The 20,835-nt window shown below is 42.1% G+C and overlaps 2 protein-coding genes across 3 annotated transcripts in view; one reads left to right on the forward strand and one right to left on the reverse strand.

Annotated features, from left to right (window-relative positions):
• The window catches only part of LOC110532929 (fucolectin-like), a 235,673-nt gene extending 216,070 nt beyond the window's left edge, over positions 1 to 19,603 (reverse strand). Inside the window, exons 1-4 of the mRNA XM_090183652.1 lie at positions 19,064 to 19,603; positions 16,906 to 17,182; positions 16,479 to 16,709; positions 15,725 to 16,300 (exon numbers count right to left, since the gene is read on the reverse strand). Of these exons, the coding sequence (XP_090039778.1) occupies positions 15,725 to 15,959 (235 nt within the window). The 5' untranslated portion in view covers positions 15,960 to 16,300; positions 16,479 to 16,709; positions 16,906 to 17,182; positions 19,064 to 19,603. The remainder of the gene's footprint in view (positions 1 to 15,724; positions 16,301 to 16,478; positions 16,710 to 16,905; positions 17,183 to 19,063) is intronic.
• On the forward strand, positions 3,896 to 11,966 carry si:ch211-63p21.1 (uncharacterized). Of its 2 annotated transcripts, XM_021614777.3 has the most exons (7): positions 3,896 to 4,132; positions 5,580 to 5,686; positions 6,411 to 6,500; positions 7,065 to 7,139; positions 7,447 to 7,517; positions 7,632 to 7,803; positions 7,979 to 11,966. In XM_021614777.3, exons 2-7 carry the CDS (start codon positions 5,612 to 5,614, stop codon positions 8,198 to 8,200), a joined length of 705 nt encoding a protein of 234 aa, XP_021470452.1. In that variant the 5' UTR covers positions 3,896 to 4,132; positions 5,580 to 5,611; the 3' UTR covers positions 8,201 to 11,966. The 2 variants fall into 2 exon arrangements, with proteins under 2 accessions (XP_021470452.1, XP_090039773.1); XM_090183647.1 differs by lacking the exons at positions 3,896 to 4,132; positions 5,580 to 5,686 and having other exon boundaries at positions 6,451 to 6,500; positions 7,374 to 7,517.
• Positions 19,604 to 20,835: the final 1,232 nt, after the last annotated feature.

Genomic DNA, 20,835 nt, shown 5'->3' on the forward strand with positions numbered 1-20,835 from the left:
GATACAGACACATTACAGAGATACAGACATACAGACACATTACAGAGATACAGACACATTACAGAGATACAGACATACAGACACATTACAGAGATACAGACACATTACAGAGATACAGACATACAGACACATTACAGAGATACAGACACATTACAGAGATACAGACACATTACAGAGATACAGACACATTACAGAGATACAGACACATTACAGAGATACAGACACATTACAGAGATACAGACATACAGACACATTACATAGATACAGACACATTACAGAGATACAGACACATTACAGAGATACAGACACATTACAGAGATACAGACACATTACAGAGATACAGACACATTACAGAGATACAGACACATTACAGAGATACAGACACATTACAGAGATACAGACACATTACAGAGATACAGACACATTACAGAGATACAGACACATTACAGAGATACAGACACATTACAGAGATACAGACATACAGACACATTACAGAAATACAGACACATTACAGAGATACAGACATACAGACACATTACAGAGATACAGACACATTACAGAGATACAGACACATTACAGAGATACAGACACATTACAGAGATACAGACACATTACAGAGATACAGACACATTACAGAGATACAGACACATTACAGAGATACAGACATACAGACACATTACAGAGATACAGACACATTACAGAGATACAGACACATTACAGAGATACAGACACATTACAGAGATACAGACACATTACAGAGATACAGACACATTACAGAGATACAGACACATTACAGAGATACAGACACATTACAGAGATACAGACACATTACAGAGATACAGACACATTACAGAGATACAGACATACAGACACATTACAGAGATACAGACACATTACAGAGATACAGACACATTACAGAGATACAGACACATTACAGAGATACAGACACATTACAGAGATACAGACACATTACAGAGATACAGACACATTACAGAGATACAGACATACAGACACATTACAGAGATACAGACACATTACAGAGATACAGACACATTACAGAAATACAGACACATTACAGAGATACAGACACATTACAGAGATACAGACACATTACAGAGATACAGACATACAGACACATTACAGAGATACAGACACATTACAGAGATACAGACACATTACAGAAATACAGACACATTACAGAGATACAGACACATTACAGAGATACAGACACATTACAGAGATACAGACATACAGACACATTACAGAGATACAGACACATTACAGAGATACAGACACATTACAGAGATACAGACACATTACAGAGATACAGACATAAAACAGGTTCTACTGTTCACACGTTAGACAGCGTTTGATATTCTTTTAAAAAGTGGTTAGGGTTGGTATTGTTTTGAGTTGCTGTGGTAGTTTGTTCCACTCAACAGCGCAGGTATAAATTGTTATTTTATTTCAAACAATGAATATTGGAGTCTCTGGCTCTGGTATTATGCTGCTGGACATCTCTAACAAATAACAAATTGTTGGTTAGGTACCTGGGGGCTGAGTCCGTGATAATTCTGTGGACCAGACCAAGTTGAATTAACACTACTCTTTTTTTCCACAGATAGCCGGCCTAGCTGCTTAAAATGGTTGACTGGTCTATAGCTTTTCTTTAGATGTTTGGGGCTGCTGGTAAACCATGATGTGCAGACATAATCAAAATGACACTGGACTAGAGCACTCGCCAGAAGTCTTTAGGGGGTCTATAATTAGGTTTCCATCACATTGATGACAGATTTTCATGTGAATATTCAAAAATCTGCATGAAAAACATATGAACATTTTCCCATCAGATTTGTGTTTGCCATCATATTGACTTGTCTGTGTGTAAATACAGCACGTAAAAATAACTTATTTTTTTATTTTAATTTTTTTTCTTACCCCTTTTTCTCCCCAATTTCATGGTATCCAATTGTTTTTTTAGTAGCTACTATCTTGTCTCATCGCTACAACTCCTGTACGGGCTTGGGAGATAATCACACGGTGTTATTTATTGCTGAACAGCAGATGTCACTAATGTGAATTGTGAACAGATAATGAAGCTACCAGCAATAAACCATTCTTCAGCACAATTTGGTTAAAGCCTTGAGAAATCCTTAGTTCTCCATCACTAGTTTACAGGCCACATCATGCTGACTTGCAAAGTGACATGTAATCCTATTGGAATCCAGACCGAGTTAAGATATCAAACAGTACGTTTATTTACACACAAACTGCATTCAGAATGACTGTCAGGGTTAGAAACTTAATCAAGTAAAAAACACTTAAAGTGGAACAACCATTTCAATAATGGGGGCAATACATATATTTAACTGATTGGATTAGTTTAGATTTGTATTTATTTATCTTTGTTTAGCATAATATTAATCAATCAATCAATGTACATGCAAAACCACAGATATTTAAAAAAAATCTCACCAAAATATTCACCTGCAATAGAGCATGCTGGGAAATCATTTTATTTAACCAGGAAAGATCCAATTATTATTTTACAATGACGGCCTACCCCGGCCAAACCCTTACGACACTGGGCCAATTGCACGCCGCCCTATGCAACTCCCGATCACGGCAGGTTGTGATACAGCCCGGGATCAAACCAGGGTCTGTAGTGACACCTCTAGCACTGAGATGCAGTGCCTTAGACCACTGCACCACTCAGGAGAAAATGATGGGTGTGGTTTTGATGGTACTGCTTTACTCTGCACAGTGTAAAACAATACGTCTGGGTATTAACACAAACACTGGGGGTTATTTTACACCACTGAGTGTTCATTTCACATTGTGCAGAGTGAATTTAATGACTGAATCTTAAACTAGAAATGTTACACTGAAAAATCGGCACTGTCCAATTTGCTGTGTGCGAGATAGCCAAAATGTTTCGGGTCAAACGGCAGTCAAGCATTGATCATCATGTCACCAGAATAATACCCTCAACATGTATTGAAAGGAGCATCAAGCTTTCACCGCCCTGTGAAGTTCATCATAACTTATTTCATCCGTATCCTAATAAACTGCATGCTTTCCCCGAGTCGTAGTGGGAAGACCACACAACATGACACCAAGTTTACTTCAAAATCTATGATGGTTATTATGTCAATATTTTTGCATTAAAAGCATTTCCCATAATTCATTTTACAGACACAAAAGGATTTTCTGTGGTATTTAGTTTTATCAAACATTTGGAAAGTTTACTGACAAATCTGCTGTTTTCATTGGGTGTGGCAGGTAGCCTATTGGTTAGAGTGTTGGGCCAGTAACCTGAAGGTTACTGAATAGAATCCCCAAGCTGACAAGGTAAAAATCTGTTGTTCTGCCCCTGAACAAGGCAGTTAACCCACTCTTCCCTGGTAGGATGTCATTGTAAATAAGAAATGAAGGTTAAATAAAAATCTGTCCTGATATTTTTTTATTTGACATGCACTTTCCTCGCATTAAAAGGTTGGATGGAAACCTGGTTAATGTAATGCCATTTTGAGGACCCCCCCCACTAAATGTCGAACTGTTTCCTATCAAATTGAGTTATTTTATAGGCCCTACTTTATAACATTTTGAAAGAAAAAGAAAATCCGAACAGTGCTCACTTCCTTTGTTTATTCAAGTTTGTTAATTTAAGCTAACATTTGAATTTAAACTGTATATATTTATAAACTTTTTGGGAAAGGTTTTGCACAAAAGCCGCACACCAAATTTCATTTAAATTTCATATAAACCCCACCCCTCTCCGTGTTGAAATCAATGATTGGTAGGATTCTGCCTCGCGTCGTTCTTCTTCCCATATAGGAGTGGTTATACTATGTGTCTATCTTCTATCTCCGCCCACCTTTTTGCACGCTCCCGTGCCTTGTTTTGGAGTTTTATCTATGGTCAGCGCACTCCCGATGCCCGAGCTATCGTTTGCTTCACACTGACATCATAGCGGATTACAATGTCAAATATTTTGGAAGCAGCACTAGCCTCCGGTTTTACACCCCGCGAGAGAGATTCGTCGTTTATATTCCAGTCATTTGAAATATAAAGTTGCAATATTTTTCGCATGAAACATTTTTGGGGGATGGAATGATGCATTCAAGTTAAGGTATGGAGTTATGAAAGCAACCCAAGTTGATATGCGCATATCTGTAATAGGGGAACTCAGTCGAAATATTCCCCATTCCCCATAGCTATATTACATAATTTAGAATAGGTGAAAAGTATGCTTATGTGTGGCCTACGTTTTTCTGCAGCATCACAACTTGAAATGGCATTGGTTGCATTTAAGTTACGGGGTTTCAAGACAGCGTGTTTATTATCAATTTCACTTGCTTTGGCAATGTAAACATAGGTTTCTCATGCCAATAAAGCCCCTTGAATTGAATTTATTCACAGCGAAGTCACAATGTTGATTGTATGTATGATTGTTTAGACTACTACAGCATATTATGGAAGTGCATGGTGAAAAAACCGTCGGGTCATGCTTATGGCAAAAAAGTTGTCGCGCTACGAAAAGCTCCCTCCCGCATTACGTAATAACAGACCAGCTGTTTAGAGATGCTCGTGTGAGAGGTGAAATACCCCTCTGATGACGATAAACATTTCAATCCCTCTCAACTAGCAGCAGCATGCGAGCTTGTGGTGAAATGTATCACCTCGGATATACAAAAACTGTCAAGAGCATTTTCCAATGGAACTTTCCACCCACTGCTCCGTTCCTCCGACTGTGTTTATCCAAACTGTAGAAGGCTGTGTTGCTGTAATACTGTAGAGTGAATTCCCTATTGGGTATTATTTATAACGTTAAACATAATATATATTATACATTATAAACCGGTTGGCCCTGAATGCTGATTCACTAAAAGCGCGGTATAGCAGACCATATACCACGGGTATGACAAAAATAATATTTCTACTGTTCTAATGACATTGGTAATCAGTTTATGATGTCAATAAGGCACCTCAGGGGGTTGTGGTATAATGGCCATATACAACACCTCCTCAGGCCTTATTGCTGAATTATAACACCTCCATTGTGATCATACTGTAATAGACCTACTTACTGTAAAAATGTTTGTCCATGATGAGGCTTATTTCGTTTGAAAAATAAAGTATGCCTACCACATACCCAACAATTTGCAGGTGCAGCCAGAGGTGAAAAAGTATAGTCATTGGATACTACTATAATATTAATAGGTTTCCCTAATGTAAAGAGCGTTGTGATTACTGTCCGTAAATGAAAAACTCCCTACAAATAAAATGTACTATTGTTAATATTTAATATATATTTTCATCCTGTCTTTTAAACTATGCCGCCATCCTATTTGATGTGTATATGTAGATATGCTGAATAACCCTGAGCCTAGGCTGCATTAAGCAGGACACAATGTTGGCCAATGTTCAGATAGACATGTGTTATGTAGAACAAACATGCCTCTCTGACGTATAGAACAAGGAATCACATCTGCTCTTTTCATGCCGTTTCTATCTGAAAGTTTCCACAAGGTTTGCATACTGAACCCGAGCCTGACCCCTGTGTCCCCTGTCTACAGGTCTATGTAACAGAGAGTGGGTCAGGTCAGGGATGCTGCAGCATCGGAGGGAATCTGACTCTCATGGCCTGTTTTCATCTGGAGAGACCTCCGACAATGACTGTGAGGTAACTTCATGTGTGTGTGTGTCTTTGTCTGTTTGAGCAGTATAACCCACACCGACTCAACCCTACTCATGAGAGTGCATGAGGGCAAGAGATAGGACATTTACCATCCCGTGTGTGGGTTTGTGTACGCATGTGTCTCAGTGTGTGTCTGTGTATGTGAGACATTGGTAATTAGGGCCCCACTGTTAGGTTTGTACTCTACACAACATGAAGAATACTTTCTAACCTCTGCTGCTGTCCAATTAGTGATGGACTGATGGCTCCAGATAAATCATTACTACTTTCTGCTCTCTCTCTCTCTCTCTCTCTCTCTCTCTCTCTCTCTCTCTCACTCATTCTCTCTTTCTCTCATTTTCTCTTTTGCTCTTTCACTCTTTCTCTCATTCTATCTTTCTCTCATTCTATCTTTTACTCTCTCTCTCATTCTATCTTTCTCTTATTCGCTCTCTCTCTCTCTTTCATTCGCTCTCTCTCTCATTCTCTCTCTCATTCCCCCTCTCTCTCTCTCTGTCGCTCTCTCTCTATATATATATTTATATCTGCCTCCTCTGTTTCTCTCTTCGTTCCTCATTTATCATGCTTATCTATCTGTTTCTTGCTCTGTCACACACACCATCTCTCTCTCATGCTGTTTCTCTCTCTCTTACTGTTTCTCTCTCTCTGTATCTCTCTCTTACTGTTTCTCTCTCTCTGTATCTCTCACTTACTGTTTCTCTCTCTGCAGATGGGGGCAAGTTGTGGAGAAGTTGGCGTAGTGTGTTTGTGTGAGACTGGACCCTGCACACTATACTCTGAAGCACACACACAGACACCGGTGAGAAGTGGTGTTCTATAATATTCTTTTCTACATCCAAGGGAAGATACAGAAGCATCAATCACCCTGGACGATATTTAAGCCGGATTCAATCCCAAACGGCACTATTACAGTGGGTTCTGGCTCTTCATTACAATGCTTCACTCCAACGCTTCGCATCAAATTTGCATACAGTGGAGCAGAGCTCAACTTTTCTACCAATCCGCTAGCAGGGCTCTCGCCGCTCACCTTCCCACAATCCCCCACACATTTCTCTGCGTGTGCCCTCGTTGAAAATGAATGGGGGCGGAACTTCTCCTGTTGAATTCGTTGTTAACGAAAACCGTACACTATAGTGAGCTTGACATTTAAGTGTAATAGTCAGTTGAGCCGACTTCTGCACCGTTTACTGCAAACATTGCCTTTAAAATCAGCATTGTCGACGATGCGCAATCGGATTGAGTCCCGGCGTTAGTTTGTTGTGCCTCGCTGAAATGCATATGTATCTCTCCCTATGCATTTCACCTACATACGTATCATGCTGTACACAGCTCATGACTCTCTCTCTCTTTCTCTTTCTCTCAGGACACACTGAAATGTGAACACTGTGGGAAAAACAGGGTAGTGATAACCAGATACTCAGAGGGATATGGCACAGAGGTAGTGTGTGTGTGTGTGTGTGTGTGTGTGTGTGTGTGTGTGTGTGTGTGTGTGTGTGTGTGTGTGTGTGTGTGTGTGTGCGTGTGCTTGCGTGTTCGTTCAATGACACAAATATTGATGTTACAAAACATCAGTACGGTTTCAACTCAGTATGGTTTATGGAACGTAATGCATATAATGTTGAATGATGATGCACACAAACATACTGAATTATTACCTTTCTCAAAAATGTAGGTGGCTGAAACCAATGAGTGATTGTACTGCACACGTATACGTGTGTCTAATTCATGTGACTCATACTGTGCAGGAAGAGTGTGCCCTGTCCGATCCTCAGGGCGACAGCGATGCAGACGCTGACATCGAGGACACAGATTGCAGGTTCGACACACACCCACACACACACACACACAAACACACTGCTTACTCAACAATCGGTCACTCATAAACAGTACCTATTGTCTTTTCATTTTGTTGCTGTTTCGATTGGTCCAGACTACAGGAGCCAGGTTCTCTCCAGCGAATCAGTTCGCGGAGACGGAAGCGACCACGAATAGCACGGCAGGACACCACGGAGAGTGAGGACGATGGGGGGAGGAGTCACAGGAGTCACCGCTGGAACCTCAGACTCAGTCCCCACCGCGCTCACAACAGAACCTTACTAGAGGTACCTCAACCACACAGAACCACATCACAAACCTAATACACAACCACAGTTATACCTCATCGCAAACACATAATGAAACTGCCATATATTGAAAGTCTCTCTCTCTCTCTCTCTCTCTCTCTTTCTCTCTCTCTCTCTCTCTGTCTTTCTCTCTCTCTCTCTCTCTCTCTCTCAGGAAAGTGTATCACAGGTCAGACCGTTAGTGATCTGTCGGCCCAGTATCAGAGGAGACGGTCAGGGGCCTCCAGTCGAAGGGCCCAGAACTGGCCCAAAATGGCTCTGGTTCCTGTGGCCCTCGTCTCTCTCCCTGCCTGTCGTTCTCCTCCTCTCCATCCCTCTCTCTCTCTCCTTAGTCATCGTCATCATATCTTTCCTGATGCCTCGGGCCAGTACTTGACCTCACTTCTCTGTTTTATTTCATTCATTGTAATATTTTTCATGGAGTAACATAATTATGCTTTAATCACCTCGCGTCACCACATCATGTTGTTAATTCATGTGTGTATACTGTAAACAAATCATATTAGACCATAAGTCATAGCAGCATCAGACCATAAGTCATAGCAGCATCAGACCATAAGTCATAGCAGCATCAGACCATAAGTCATAGCAGCATCAGACCATAAGTCATAGCAGCATCAGACCATAAGTCATAGCAGCATCAGACCATAAGCCATAGCAGCATCAGACCATAAGTCATAGCAGCATCAGACCATAAGCCATAGCAGCATCAGACCATAAGTCATAGCAGCATCAGACCATAAGCCATAGCAGCATCAGACCATAAGTCATAGCAGCATCAGACCATAAGTCATAGCAGCATCAGACCATAAGTCATAGCAGCATCAGACCATAAGTCATAGCAGCATCAGACCATAAGTCATAGCAGCATCAGACCATAAGTCATAGCAGCATTAGACCATAAGTCATAGCAGCATCAGACCATAAGTCATAGCAGCATCAGACCATAAGTCATAGCAGCATCAGACCATAAGTCATAGCAGCATCAGACCATAAGTCATAGCAGCATCAGACCATAAGCCATAGCAGCATCAGACCATAAGTCATAGCAGCATCAGACCATAAGCCATAGCAGCATCAGACCATAAGCCATAGCAGCATCAGACCATAAGTCATAGCAGCATCAGACCATAAGCCATAGCAGCATCAGACCATAAGTCATAGCAGCATCAGACCATAAGCCATAGCAGCATCAGACCATAAGTCATAGCAGCATCAGACCATAAGTCATAGCAGCATCAGACCATAAGTCATAGCAGCATCAGACCATAAGCCATAGCAGCATCAGACCATAAGTCATAGCAGCATCAGACCATAAGTCATAGCAGCATCAGACCATAAGCCATAGCAGCATCAGACCATAAGTCATAGCAGCATCAGACCATAAGTCATAGCAGCATCAGACCATAAGCCATAGCAGCATCAGACCATAAGTCATAGCAGCATCAGACCATAAGCCATAGCAGCATCAGACCATAAGTCATAGCAGCATCAGACCATAAGCCATAGCAGCATCAGACCATAAGTCATAGCAGCATCAGACCATAAGTCATAGCAGCATCAGACCATAAGTCATAGCAGCATCAGACCATAAGTCATAGCAGCATCAGACCATAAGTCATAGCAGCATCAGACCATAAGCCATAGCAGCATCAGACCATAAGTCATAGCAGCATCAGACCATAAGCCATAGCAGCATCAGACCATAAGCCATAGCAGCATCAGACCATAAGTCATAGCAGCATCAGACCATAAGCCATAGCAGCATCAGACCATAAGTCATAGCAGCATCAGACCATAAGCCATAGCAGCATCAGACCATAAGTCATAGCAGCATCAGACCATAAGTCATAGCAGCATCAGACCATAAGTCATAGCAGCATCAGACCATAAGCCATAGCAGCATCAGACCATAAGTCATAGCAGAATCAGACCATAAGCCATAGCAGCATCAGACCAAAAGCCATAGCAGCATCAGACCATAAGTCATAGCAGCATCAGACCATAAGTCATAGCAGCATCAGACCATAAGCCATAGCAGCATCAGACCATAAGTCATAGCAGCATCAGACCATAAGTCCTAGCAGCATCAGACCATAAGTCATAGCAGCATCAGACCATAAGCCATAGCAGCATCAGACCATAAGTCATAGCAGCATCAGACCATAAGCCATAGCAGCATCAGACCATAAGTCATAGCAGCATCAGACCATAAGCCATAGCAGCATCAGACCATAAGTCATAGCAGCATCAGACCATAAGTCATAGCAGCATCAGACCATAAGTCATAGCAGCATCAGACCATAAGTCATAGCAGCATCAGACCATAAGCCATAGCAGCATCAGACCATAAGTCATAGCAGCATCAGACCATAAGCCATAGCAGCATCAGACCATAAGTCATAGCAGCATCAGACCATAAGTCATAGCAGCATCAGACCATAAGTCATAGCAGCATCAGACCATAAGTCTGCATCAGACCATAAGCCATAGCAGCATCAGACCATAAGTCATAGCAGCATCAGACCATAAGCCATAGCAGCATCAGACCATAAGTCATAGCAGCATCAGACCATAAATCATAGCAGCATCAGACCATAAGTCATAGCAGCATCAGACCATAAGTCATAGCAGCATCAGACCATAAGTCATAGCAGCATCAGACCATAAGTCATAGCAGCATCAGACCATAAGTCATAGCAGCATCAGACCATAAGTCATAGCAGAATCAGACCATAAGTCATAGCAGCATCAGACCATAAATCATAGCAGCATCAGACCATAAGCCATAGCAGCATCAGACCATAAGTCATAGCAGCATCAGACCATAAGTCATAGCAGCATCAGACCATAAGTCATAGCAGCATCAGACCATAAGCCATAGCAGCATCAGACCATAAGCCATAGCAGCATCAGACCATAAATCATAGCAGCATCAGACCATAAGCCATAGCAGCATCAGACCATAAGCCATAGCAGCATCAGACCATAAATCATAGCAGCATCAGACCATAAGCCATAGCAGCATCATCGCCCTTTTCCACAACAATATTTCTGAACAGGCAGCTTGTGCTCTTCATATCTCTTTCTGTCTCTGTCTCTCTCTCTCTCTCTCTCTCTCCCACTCATTTGCAAAAATAGACCCCTTGGCTTGCTGCTTATGCTGAAGATGGTGTGATATGTGGGTGGCAAAGGGTTTTAGGGTTACACGTGTTTTGTAGGCTCAATAGAAATACATGTAAATTACCGACCTATGCAATCTACTGTTCCTGCTCTGTCTGTCTGTCTGTCTGTCTGTCTGTCTGTCTGTCTGTCTGTCTGTCTGTCTGTCTGTCTGTCTGTCTGTCTGTCTGTCTGTCTGTCTGTCTGTCTGTCTCTGTCTGTCTGTCTGTCTGTCTGTCTGTCTGTCTGTCTGTCTGGTAACTCAATCCATGCTCTGTCCTTGGCACATGAGTGAGTGCCCCCCCCCCCCCCCCACTCTCTCACCCTCTTGTCTCTGAGGTATTTAGCCTGTGAATCCAGGGACCCATAGATCTAAATTACAATTTGGCCTAATTTAATGGAAGCAGGATTGCACAGACAGCCTACTCTGTGCAATGGCTACGTCTGAAACGGCACCCTATTTGCTACATGTAGGGAATAGGGTGCTATGTCATTCACAGGAGGAAGTTCATAAACTAGACTGTAACTAGGAAAGACAGATAATCCAGTACCCGTAAACCTGTATTGCACTGTAAGTGTTTGGTTATGAGGGGACCACCTACTCCTGCTTGTAAACCAGGTTATTACAAGTTTTATGTTTACTGTATGAAGGATGTATTCACCTCCGGCTTATAAAGTATGTCTGAAATCCACTGCTGTTATCCACTGTATCTGGGTCAGAGGAGGCTGGTGGAAGGAGCTATAGGAGGACGCGCTCATGGTAATGGCTGGAGTGGAATAAACCACATGTTTGACTCCGTTCCATTGATTCCATTCCAGCCATTAGAATGAGCCCTTTCTATAGCTCCCCACCAGCCTCCAGTGATCTGGGTGTTAGTTAATTTACATTTATAACCCCAAAAATGATCACAATGTATGTTAATCTTTATGCTTCATTGGGGCCACAGTAATCAAATAAAGCTATATTGTATTTTGACAATGTTTATTTTTTAAATTAATTTTATATTTACGTATATTTTTAAATATACTTTATGGGTTAAACTGGAACATGGATGTTGATTATTGGGCGATTTGAATTGCAAATGTATATCTGATTTAAATAAGTATTTATTCAAATGCTTATGACCACTCTTATGTTCCAAGTGCAGAAGTGTTAGTCATCAACATGGAAAGACTGCTTCTCTACATCTCTCTCCTCATTTCTTCAGGAGAGCAGGAGATGATGGAGTGAGCGAGGGAGGGAGAGAAAGACACAAAGGTGAGGAGTAGGAGGAGGAGAATAGAAAGAAAAATGAGGGCACCACTCACGACTATGAAACAGTGAGGACAGAATGGCATTCTGTGTTAAATATGTGAGTGGCAGCTCTCTCACTCTCACTCTCTCTCACACACACATGCACGTACGTACGCACACACACACACACACACAAAAGGGCCTGGGGTGGGTGAGAGTCCCATAAGGAGGTTAGTTACTTAGCACCCTACTCCCTCCCTCTTCCTCTTCCTTTAGGCTAGTCTCCATGGCAACCATCTGATTCATGCAGACTGAAAGACAGACTTTTTCATAGCTGGATTGAAGCTTGCCAGATCAGAGCCGCCTACAGGGCGAGTATTGTGAATAAAACAACATGCACATCTGCTATTTTATCAGCTCATAAAACATGTTATTTACAATTAGTTAATAAATCTTATTTTAGCTAACTTTCGTAGTTAGGAGTGCTACCATAACATTTAAGGTTAGGTTTAAAATCAGCTATTCTGACTTTGTGGCTGTGACAGTTAGTGACCACTCTGCAGAGCTGCCTCCACTTCATGAGTCATCTCAGTAAATGTCAACCTAAGCGTGTGTGTGTGTGCCTGAGTGCGTGTGTTTGCGCTCTCTGTGTGTGTATACGTGTGTGATCCTTCTCTTAAAGAATGTTCTCCCTTTCTCTTGCTCCAGAATGCAGGAGAGGTGCCAAGGCTTTGGGATGTCTTGACATGAGAGAGGCCTTGGATTGAATCAGCTCAAACAGGCCCCTTTTACAGTTTAAGAACGCAATTAATGCATGCATGGAGACATTCTTTGCAACTTGTGTGCCTTTACAGATGTGGGATAAGTTTGCTACAATAGTTTTAATTTTACAATAGTTTTTATTTTATTTAACTAGGCAAGTCAGTTAAGAACAAATTCTTTTTTTCAACGACGGCCTAGGAACAGTGGGTTAACTGTCTGTTCAGGGGCAGAACAACAGATTTGTACCATGTCAGCTCAGGGGTTTGAACTTGCAACCTTCCGGTTATTAGTCCAACGCTCTAACCACTAGGCTACCCTGCCACCCCAGTGTGTTGTTTAGTTTTGAAATGTTTGTCGAAAGCGAGATCAGGGTCCAGAGTAACGCCAAGGTCCTTCACAGTTATTTTTTTGACAACTGTACCACCATTGAGATGAATTGTCAGATCAAACAGCAGATCTCTTTGTTTTTTGTGACCTAGACCTGTTTTGTCTGAGTTTAAAAGTAAAACATTTGCGGCAATCCACTTCCTTATGTCTGAAAAACAGTCTTCCAGGGTAGGCAATTTTGGGGATTCACCATGTTTCATCAAAATGTACAGCTGTGTGTCTTCTGCACAGTAGTGAAAATTGACATTGTGTTTCAGAATGACATCACCAAGAGGTAGCATATAGAGCCCCACAGTGGCAATAAATGTCACCTTGTTCTATAGAGATTTACATGGTTATCAAAACGTGACGCCAGGGTAGTCCTACACGAAACACAGCCCTTATTTGAAGTGTTTCTAAAAATCCCTTATAGGAAAGATTAACTGTGGAAAATGGTTGCAACCATTTCCCTGTTTGACCGCTAGGTTTTATGCAGATGTTGACATGGACAGACACAGCGATATCCATCAGTCTGGGTCCTGAGGTAGGTGTGTGGGGCTGGCAGGGGTGCTGGAGTTTGCCTACACTGGGGCCTTAGCAGCTCTGAACAGACACACACGGGCCCATATACAGACTGCAGCTACAACACTAGGGGCCCCCAGAGTTCTACAACTCTGCAGTGAGGAGAAGATGAAGGAGGGAGTAGAGAAAAGGGCAGGAGAGAAGATCTCTGCTGAAGAACAGATGAAGGCCATTCTTCAGTCCATCAGAGAGCTGTGGGCAGAGAGAGTGGGCTGTGATGTAGAGCTGGAGGTTGGTGGGACAAATCAAATCAAATGTTATTTGTCACGTGCCGAATAAAACAAGTGTAGACCTTACCGTGAAATACTTACTTACAAGCCCTTACCCAACAATGTAGTTAAAAATAGGAATTAAAAAAATATTTACAAAATTAACGATACTAAAAAAAGTAACACAAAATAACAATAACGAGGCTATATACAGGGGGGACTGGTACCGAGTCAATCAGATGCCAACCAGTTGCCACACCATGCAGTGATGCAACCAATGAGGATGCTCTCGATAGTGCTGCCGTAGAACTTTTGAGGATCTGGGGATCCATGCTAAATCTTTTCAGTCTCCCGAGAGGAAATAGGTGTTGTCGTGCCCTCTTCTCGACTGTCTTGGTGTGTTTGAACCATGATAGTTTGTTAGTGATATGGTCATCAAGGAACTTGAAGCTCTCGAACTCGCTCCACTACGCAGTCATGGGTGAAGGAGTACAGGAGGGGACGGAGCACGCGTCCCTGAGGGGACCATGTGTTGAGGATCAGCATGGCAGTGTTGAGGATCAGCATGGCAGATGTGTTGTTTACATCGGCTGATGTGAAAAGGGCTTTATAAATACATTTGATTAGTTTATTGATAATTACAGACGCCTGGTTGAGTAATCTGAAGTACCTGAAAAAGCCAGTAGATGTCACACTATCATATAGGAATACAAATTCTACTGTAAATAGTACAATAGCCATGTAAAAAGTGTGTTCATTTTTTTCCCCCTTTATTTAACCAGGTATGCGAGTTGAGAACAAGTTCTAATTTACAACTGCGACCTGGCCAAGATAAAGCAAGAGAAAGTATAAGGAACCCACACTCAAAAAGAGAGCATTACAGCTGAGAAGTGGGAAAGAAAGAAAACACACATAGAACACTATAAACATACAGAACCAGGAGACGTCTAGAAAACAACTAGATAAAGGTTGAAGGGGAACTGCAACAGCTGATTTGGCCATGTTTTTTGGCTTGCACCTCAAGAAATGTTGGCGGCCATGACAGGAACCAAACTTGAGTTGGCTTGGGGGTGTAGTTTGATGTGGGTGTAACTTGTTGGGGAAGTATCGGGCCAATGAGGACGTCATGAATACAGGACACACTTATACAAAAAAATAGAAGAAATAGTAGAAAAAGCTATAAAAAAAATACAAAACAATTGAGTGACAGTGAGTTCATTCTAACTTTGGCAACAACACTTGTCCTACTTATTTCACAACAAGATGGATCCTGTGATGTCACATGCGATGTGTTCAGCAATTACGTGGTAGAAACCCTGATGATACCTGTAATAGAGGAGGAGGACATGTTGACAGAAAACACAATGAAATAGTTTCACATAGCAACTACACACACACACACACTGTTTGATTGTAGAAAGCAAAGCCAATGTTTGACAAAACGCCTTTGAAAACTACGGCCCGGTCGACAGAGTAATATATACAGTATTTATACTTCCAGAACATTGAGGATCAACCATTTAAAAGTTATGCGAACTTATCTTGGTAATAAATCTGAAGAGCGACGACAGTTACAGATGATTACCTGCAGGAAGGCCGTAAACTTCCACCTCACACAGAGTGAGAATCTTGTTCTGTCCAGGGATCACAACAACAACATAGCGACCCTCCATCTCATTACACTGGAACGTGTTGGTCTCTCCTGCTGGGATGTGGGAGATGACAACACATCTGAGAGTGAGAGAGAGAGAGTGAGGGGGAGAGAAAAATATAATGAGAGTGAATGAGGCCGCTCTACAGTTTACCATAGAGAAAACCATCAGTCTGTTCAATATACTGTTTAGCCATAGAATATCTACAGAAGCATGGATGAAGACCAATGTATCCAAATTTCTTCAACACGGGACATACAATTCCACAGATGTCTATGTATCACCATCAAGTCTCTCAGGAACAACATCTCCTCTGTTGGTGATGGTGACAGCTGTCACTCTGTACAGATCCAGCAGGTCCACTCTCCACCAGGGGTTGGTCTCCTGTTCAGTGTGTGTGCAGGATATTTTGTGATAGTTTGATTCTCTGTTGCCATCAATGGCATTGTTAGCCTGGCCATCCTCATACATTGATTACTGGCTGGCCACTCCTTTCAATGCCACGTTTCCTGCAGGGACATAGAAAATGTTTTAATACAGAAATTAAAAGTTACTGTTAATCATCTGACAGTGTATGAATTTGAAATGTTTACAAGATGGGGGACTAGTAGTAATGGAAGGAGGGGTGGAGGGAAGAGAGGTGTTTGGGTCTGAAAAAGAGGTCAAGAGTTCACCGTTATTATTTACATGTGTCATCGAGCCTGGCCCCCCACACTCGCTGTCCATCCAGCTGTTGGTGCTCTAGAGAGTTCAGTTTATCTTCCAAGCCGCTGAGTCCGTCCACATGTACTTCCACCTCACACAGATGGAGATACTCCTTCCTGCCAGGGATGACCACAACAACATAGCGACCCTTCATCTCATTAGGTGTGGAAGGTGTGGGTCTCCCCTGTTGGTATTTGGGAGATGACATCACATCTGAAAGAGAAAGAGATAGAGGTATAGAGAAAAGTAGTTAATGATGGTGAATGAGTATGCTCTAGAATGTATCAGAGAATACCATCAGTCTGTTAAATATATAGCCACAGAATAGCTACAGAAGCATGGATGAATACCAATGTATCCAAATATCTTCAAGACGGGACATAAAAATTTACAGATGTCAATATGTGACCTGGGGTTGTTGATGCCGTTGTTCTCCAGTGAGTTTCCGATGCGAATCTCAGCACCATCAAGTCTCTCAGCACAGCAGTGCATAGTGCTGATATTGATAGCTTTCACTCTGTACACACCCAGAAGGTCCACTCTCCACCAGGGGTTGGTGTCATCCTGAGTGTGGCTGCAGGATTGTTTGTTATATTCAGGTTCTCTGGTCCCATCAATGGCATTTGAAGCTACACCGATTTCATATAGAGATGACTGAGCGGCTACTCCTTTCAACACCACATTTACTGCAGGGATTAAAAAAATAATGTTTTAATACAGAAATGACAAGTTATTGTTAGTAATCTTACAGTGTATGAATTTGAAATGTTTAGAAGATGGGGAGATAGTAGTGGTGGGAGGAGGAGTGTAGGGGTGGATGTTGGAGAAGAGGGGAGAGAAGATGGGGGATAGAAGTGGTGGGAGGAGAGAGGTGGATGTCGGAGAAGAGATGGGGGATAGAAGTAGTGGGAGGAGAGAGGTGGATGTCGGAGAAAAGATGGGGGATAGAAGTGGTGGGAGGAGAGAGGTGGATGTCGGAGAAGAGATGGGGGATAGAAGTAGTGGGAGGAGAGAGGTGGATGTCAGAGAAGAGATGGGGGATAGAAGTGGTGGGAGGAGAGAGGTGGATGTCGGAGAAGAGATGGGGGATAGAAGTGGTGGGAGGAGAGAGGTGGATGTCGGAGAAGAGATGGGGGAAAGAAGTAGTGGGATGAGGAGTTGAGGGGAGAAGTGTGGTTTTGTATAAGAGGGGAGAGAGTATGGGCGGGTAGTATTATAGGCTCGGCCCTAATTTATGTGTATTCTGTCACCTGGAGCTGCATGGAATGTTATCTTGGAACACTTGAAAGCACAAAGGACAATGCCCGAAGACTAGTCAGCATCTCCACCTCTGATGGGCCAAAATGTATCTCTGTTACAGTACCCAGAGACTATTGTGATAGAATAGTACTATAGTATCCATGTTTGGTATGTATCATGTAATAGATCTTTAGATGGTTCTTAATGTCTGTGAAGCAATCTTTTTTTTAAAGTACATTTAATGTGGGAAAAAAAATGAAAGGACTTTCTAATTTATCTGCATAAACCCATTTGGACTTGGCACTATACGCTTCTATCTGTAATCCAGTCACAAGCCTGAACAAATACAGACGGACCAATCAGAACATGTCTTTACCATCTCCCTGGTCTAGCTAGTTAAGCCAGTGATAATGTCACCCAAGCAACAACAAGAAACAACACTGTAAGAAATCTTAAAGTAAATTATGTTGTCACAGTTTTTCAGTTATGACAATAAGTTGTCTGATTATCACAATACATTTCTTAATGTAGTTGATGATGTGTTCTTACTATCTTGGTAAAATAGCTACAGTCTTCTTAGAAACTGAACTTGTCTAATTCAGAAGTGTTAGATAGAACCTTATGGCTGAACCCAGATTGACACTTCAGAGCACTCCCCTAATAAAACTGATTTACAAATGTCTCAGGATGTTGATGCTCTGTACTTTAGGTACCTTTAAAGTGAGTACCTTAATGAAAATAATTTACTTCAAAACAGTTCTGAAATCTGGGGTGTGAAAACCCAAGGTCACAGAATCGTTGTCTATTTATTGTGGCTACCAGACAGCGCTTTTCATTATTTTGTCTACAACACATTTGAATTCTATTATAATCAATTTGACAACCAATTCCAAATGCATCACAAGTAAATGATCTGCAAGGCAAACGCAGCATTCCATTGTGTACTTCTGGTGTACCACAATGAAAATCACTGTCGGTGTCATCGAGGTGGGAACCAATGAGTGACAAAATGTTACCAAGCCTGTCCAAATCATTTCAAGTCATCAGTCTCACGTCAAAGTTGAGTCCAGAGCCTTGAGGCTCGAGTCCACACCTCTGGTGTTTATAATATCATACATGATAAATATTACTGTCCGCTACAGTATTGGAAGGAGGAGGAATGGAAGGAAGAGTGGTAGAAGTTGGGGAAGAGGGGAGAGAAGATGGGGGGATAGTGGTAGTGGGAGGAGGAGCGGAGAGGGGTGGATTGATGAAAAAGAGGTCAAGTGTTCACAGTTATTATTTACATCTCTACCCAGTGAGCAAGACTGGTTGAAAATATGTCTTACCTCTGTTGTCTCGCTTCAGCTCCTGTACTTCAGCTTCCAGCTCTGTCTTCGTGGCATTGAGCCTGGCCACCAACACTCTTTGTCCATCCAGCTGCTGCTGCTCTAGAGTTCAGGTTCTCTTCCAAGCCTCTCAGTCTACCCACTTCAACTTTCTGAGCCTCCAGGTCTTCCTCTGTAGCATTGAGCTTGGCCTCCAGAGCTGCTACCTTATTAGATGTACCTTCATTCTCTTGCCTCAGTGTGTCTACTCTTGCTACCTGCAACTTCAGTTTTGCGTTTGTTGCACTGAGGTCCTCCTCCGGGGTTACAATCTTGCCCAGCTGCTTTTCCATACAGTCCACTCGATCTTTCAGGAGATTAAATGGATTTACCGGCTCACCACAGACGGTGTATGGTAAGGCCATGGACAGGCAGGCCAGTAGGAGGAGAGTAGTCATCGTTCCCATTGTCAAGGGATGTTCAAAGGTAAGGTCTCTACACTGACTGGCTCGGTGCAGTCTTGGTGCTCCTTTGTAGTTAGTCGTTAAGTGACTGAGTGTCAAGACGGTGATGATTAACCTGTTTTTCCCAAGGGGAGGATCATTTTTGTCTTGTGATGGCAAAGCAGTAAACTAGAAACAACTCACGTGTGCAGCTTAGACGGAACATTGCACTCACTGTTCAAGATAGAGAGCTGGAGAAATTCTGGGAATGTCTACACAAGGAAATGTTCTGACATTTTTATATGCTACTAAGCCGTGTCGTGATCATTTCCTCGTTTGAAGACTGCTCGAGCAACATAACAGAAAAGGGGGGAGGACAAGGAACACATTTGGGTGGAGTTCAGTCAACCTCATCATGTCAAGAAACCATCAATTGTTTTTTTAAGACAGAGTGGAAAGCACCATCACGTGACAAATGAGAAGGTAACCAAGAACAAGGAAGACATTAACATGCTGTGCCAGGCCCAGTGATGGTTCACACACTGTGGTAGCATTGCCACTGGATCTAATGTTCAAGAGAACATAATCAATGAAATAAACATTTTATTAAAACAATATAGCCATTAAGAGATTCTAAAGTACAGTTTACAAAAATATGTCAGAAGAGCTTGAAAATCAAGTAAAAACTATCAATCTTCTCCAATAACAGTTCAAGTAATGTCATTTAACCCACATGTTTATAATATGAGAGAAAATATTAAGGGAGATAATAAATGTTCTCTAAAACATTGACAACACTATTGATAGGCAGTGAATAACGTGCCCACTGGTCAAATCAACATTGTTTCATAGTACCCACAAAACACCAGTCTCAACGTCAACAGTGAAGATGAGACTCCGGGATGCTGGCCTTCTAGGCAGTTGCAAAAAAAAAAGTGTCTCAGACTGGCCAATAAAATGCAAAGATTAAGATGAGCAAAAGAACAGACACTGGACAGAGATACTCTGCCTAGAAGGCCAGCATCCCAGAGGTGCCACTTCACTGTTGATGTTGAGACAGGTGGTTTGCAGGTACTATTTAATGAAGTTGCCAGTTGAGGACTTGAGGCATCTATTTCTCAAACTAGACACTAATGTACTTGTCCTCTTGCTTAGTTGTGCACCGGGGCCTCCCACTCCTCTTTCGATTAAGGTTAGAGCCAATTTGCGCTGTTCTGTGAAGGGAGTAGTACACAGCGTTGTACGAGATCCTCAGTTTCTTGGCAATTTCTCGCCTGGAATAGAATGACGAGTGTCAGAAGAAATGTCTTTGTTTCTGGCTATTTTGAGCCTGTAATCAAACCCACAAAT

This window comes from Oncorhynchus mykiss, chromosome 9 (genome assembly GCF_057628025.1).
Source record: "Oncorhynchus mykiss isolate SJ-2025 chromosome 9, ASM5762802v1, whole genome shotgun sequence".
NCBI classification, from domain to species: domain Eukaryota; kingdom Metazoa; phylum Chordata; class Actinopteri; order Salmoniformes; family Salmonidae; genus Oncorhynchus; species Oncorhynchus mykiss.

Excerpts from the sequence above, each read along its gene's own strand:
- si:ch211-63p21.1 (XM_021614777.3), top strand. The coding sequence starts at position 5,612 with ATGCTGCAGCATCGGAGGGAATCTGACTCTCATGGCCTGTTTTCATCT. Across the intron at positions 7,140-7,446 it reads CAGAGGGATATGGCACAGAG|GAAGAGTGTGCCCTGTCCGA; the intron begins GTAGTGTGTGTG and ends CATACTGTGCAG. Across the intron at positions 7,804-7,978 it reads ACAACAGAACCTTACTAGAG|GAAAGTGTATCACAGGTCAG; the intron begins GTACCTCAACCA and ends TCTCTCTCTCAG.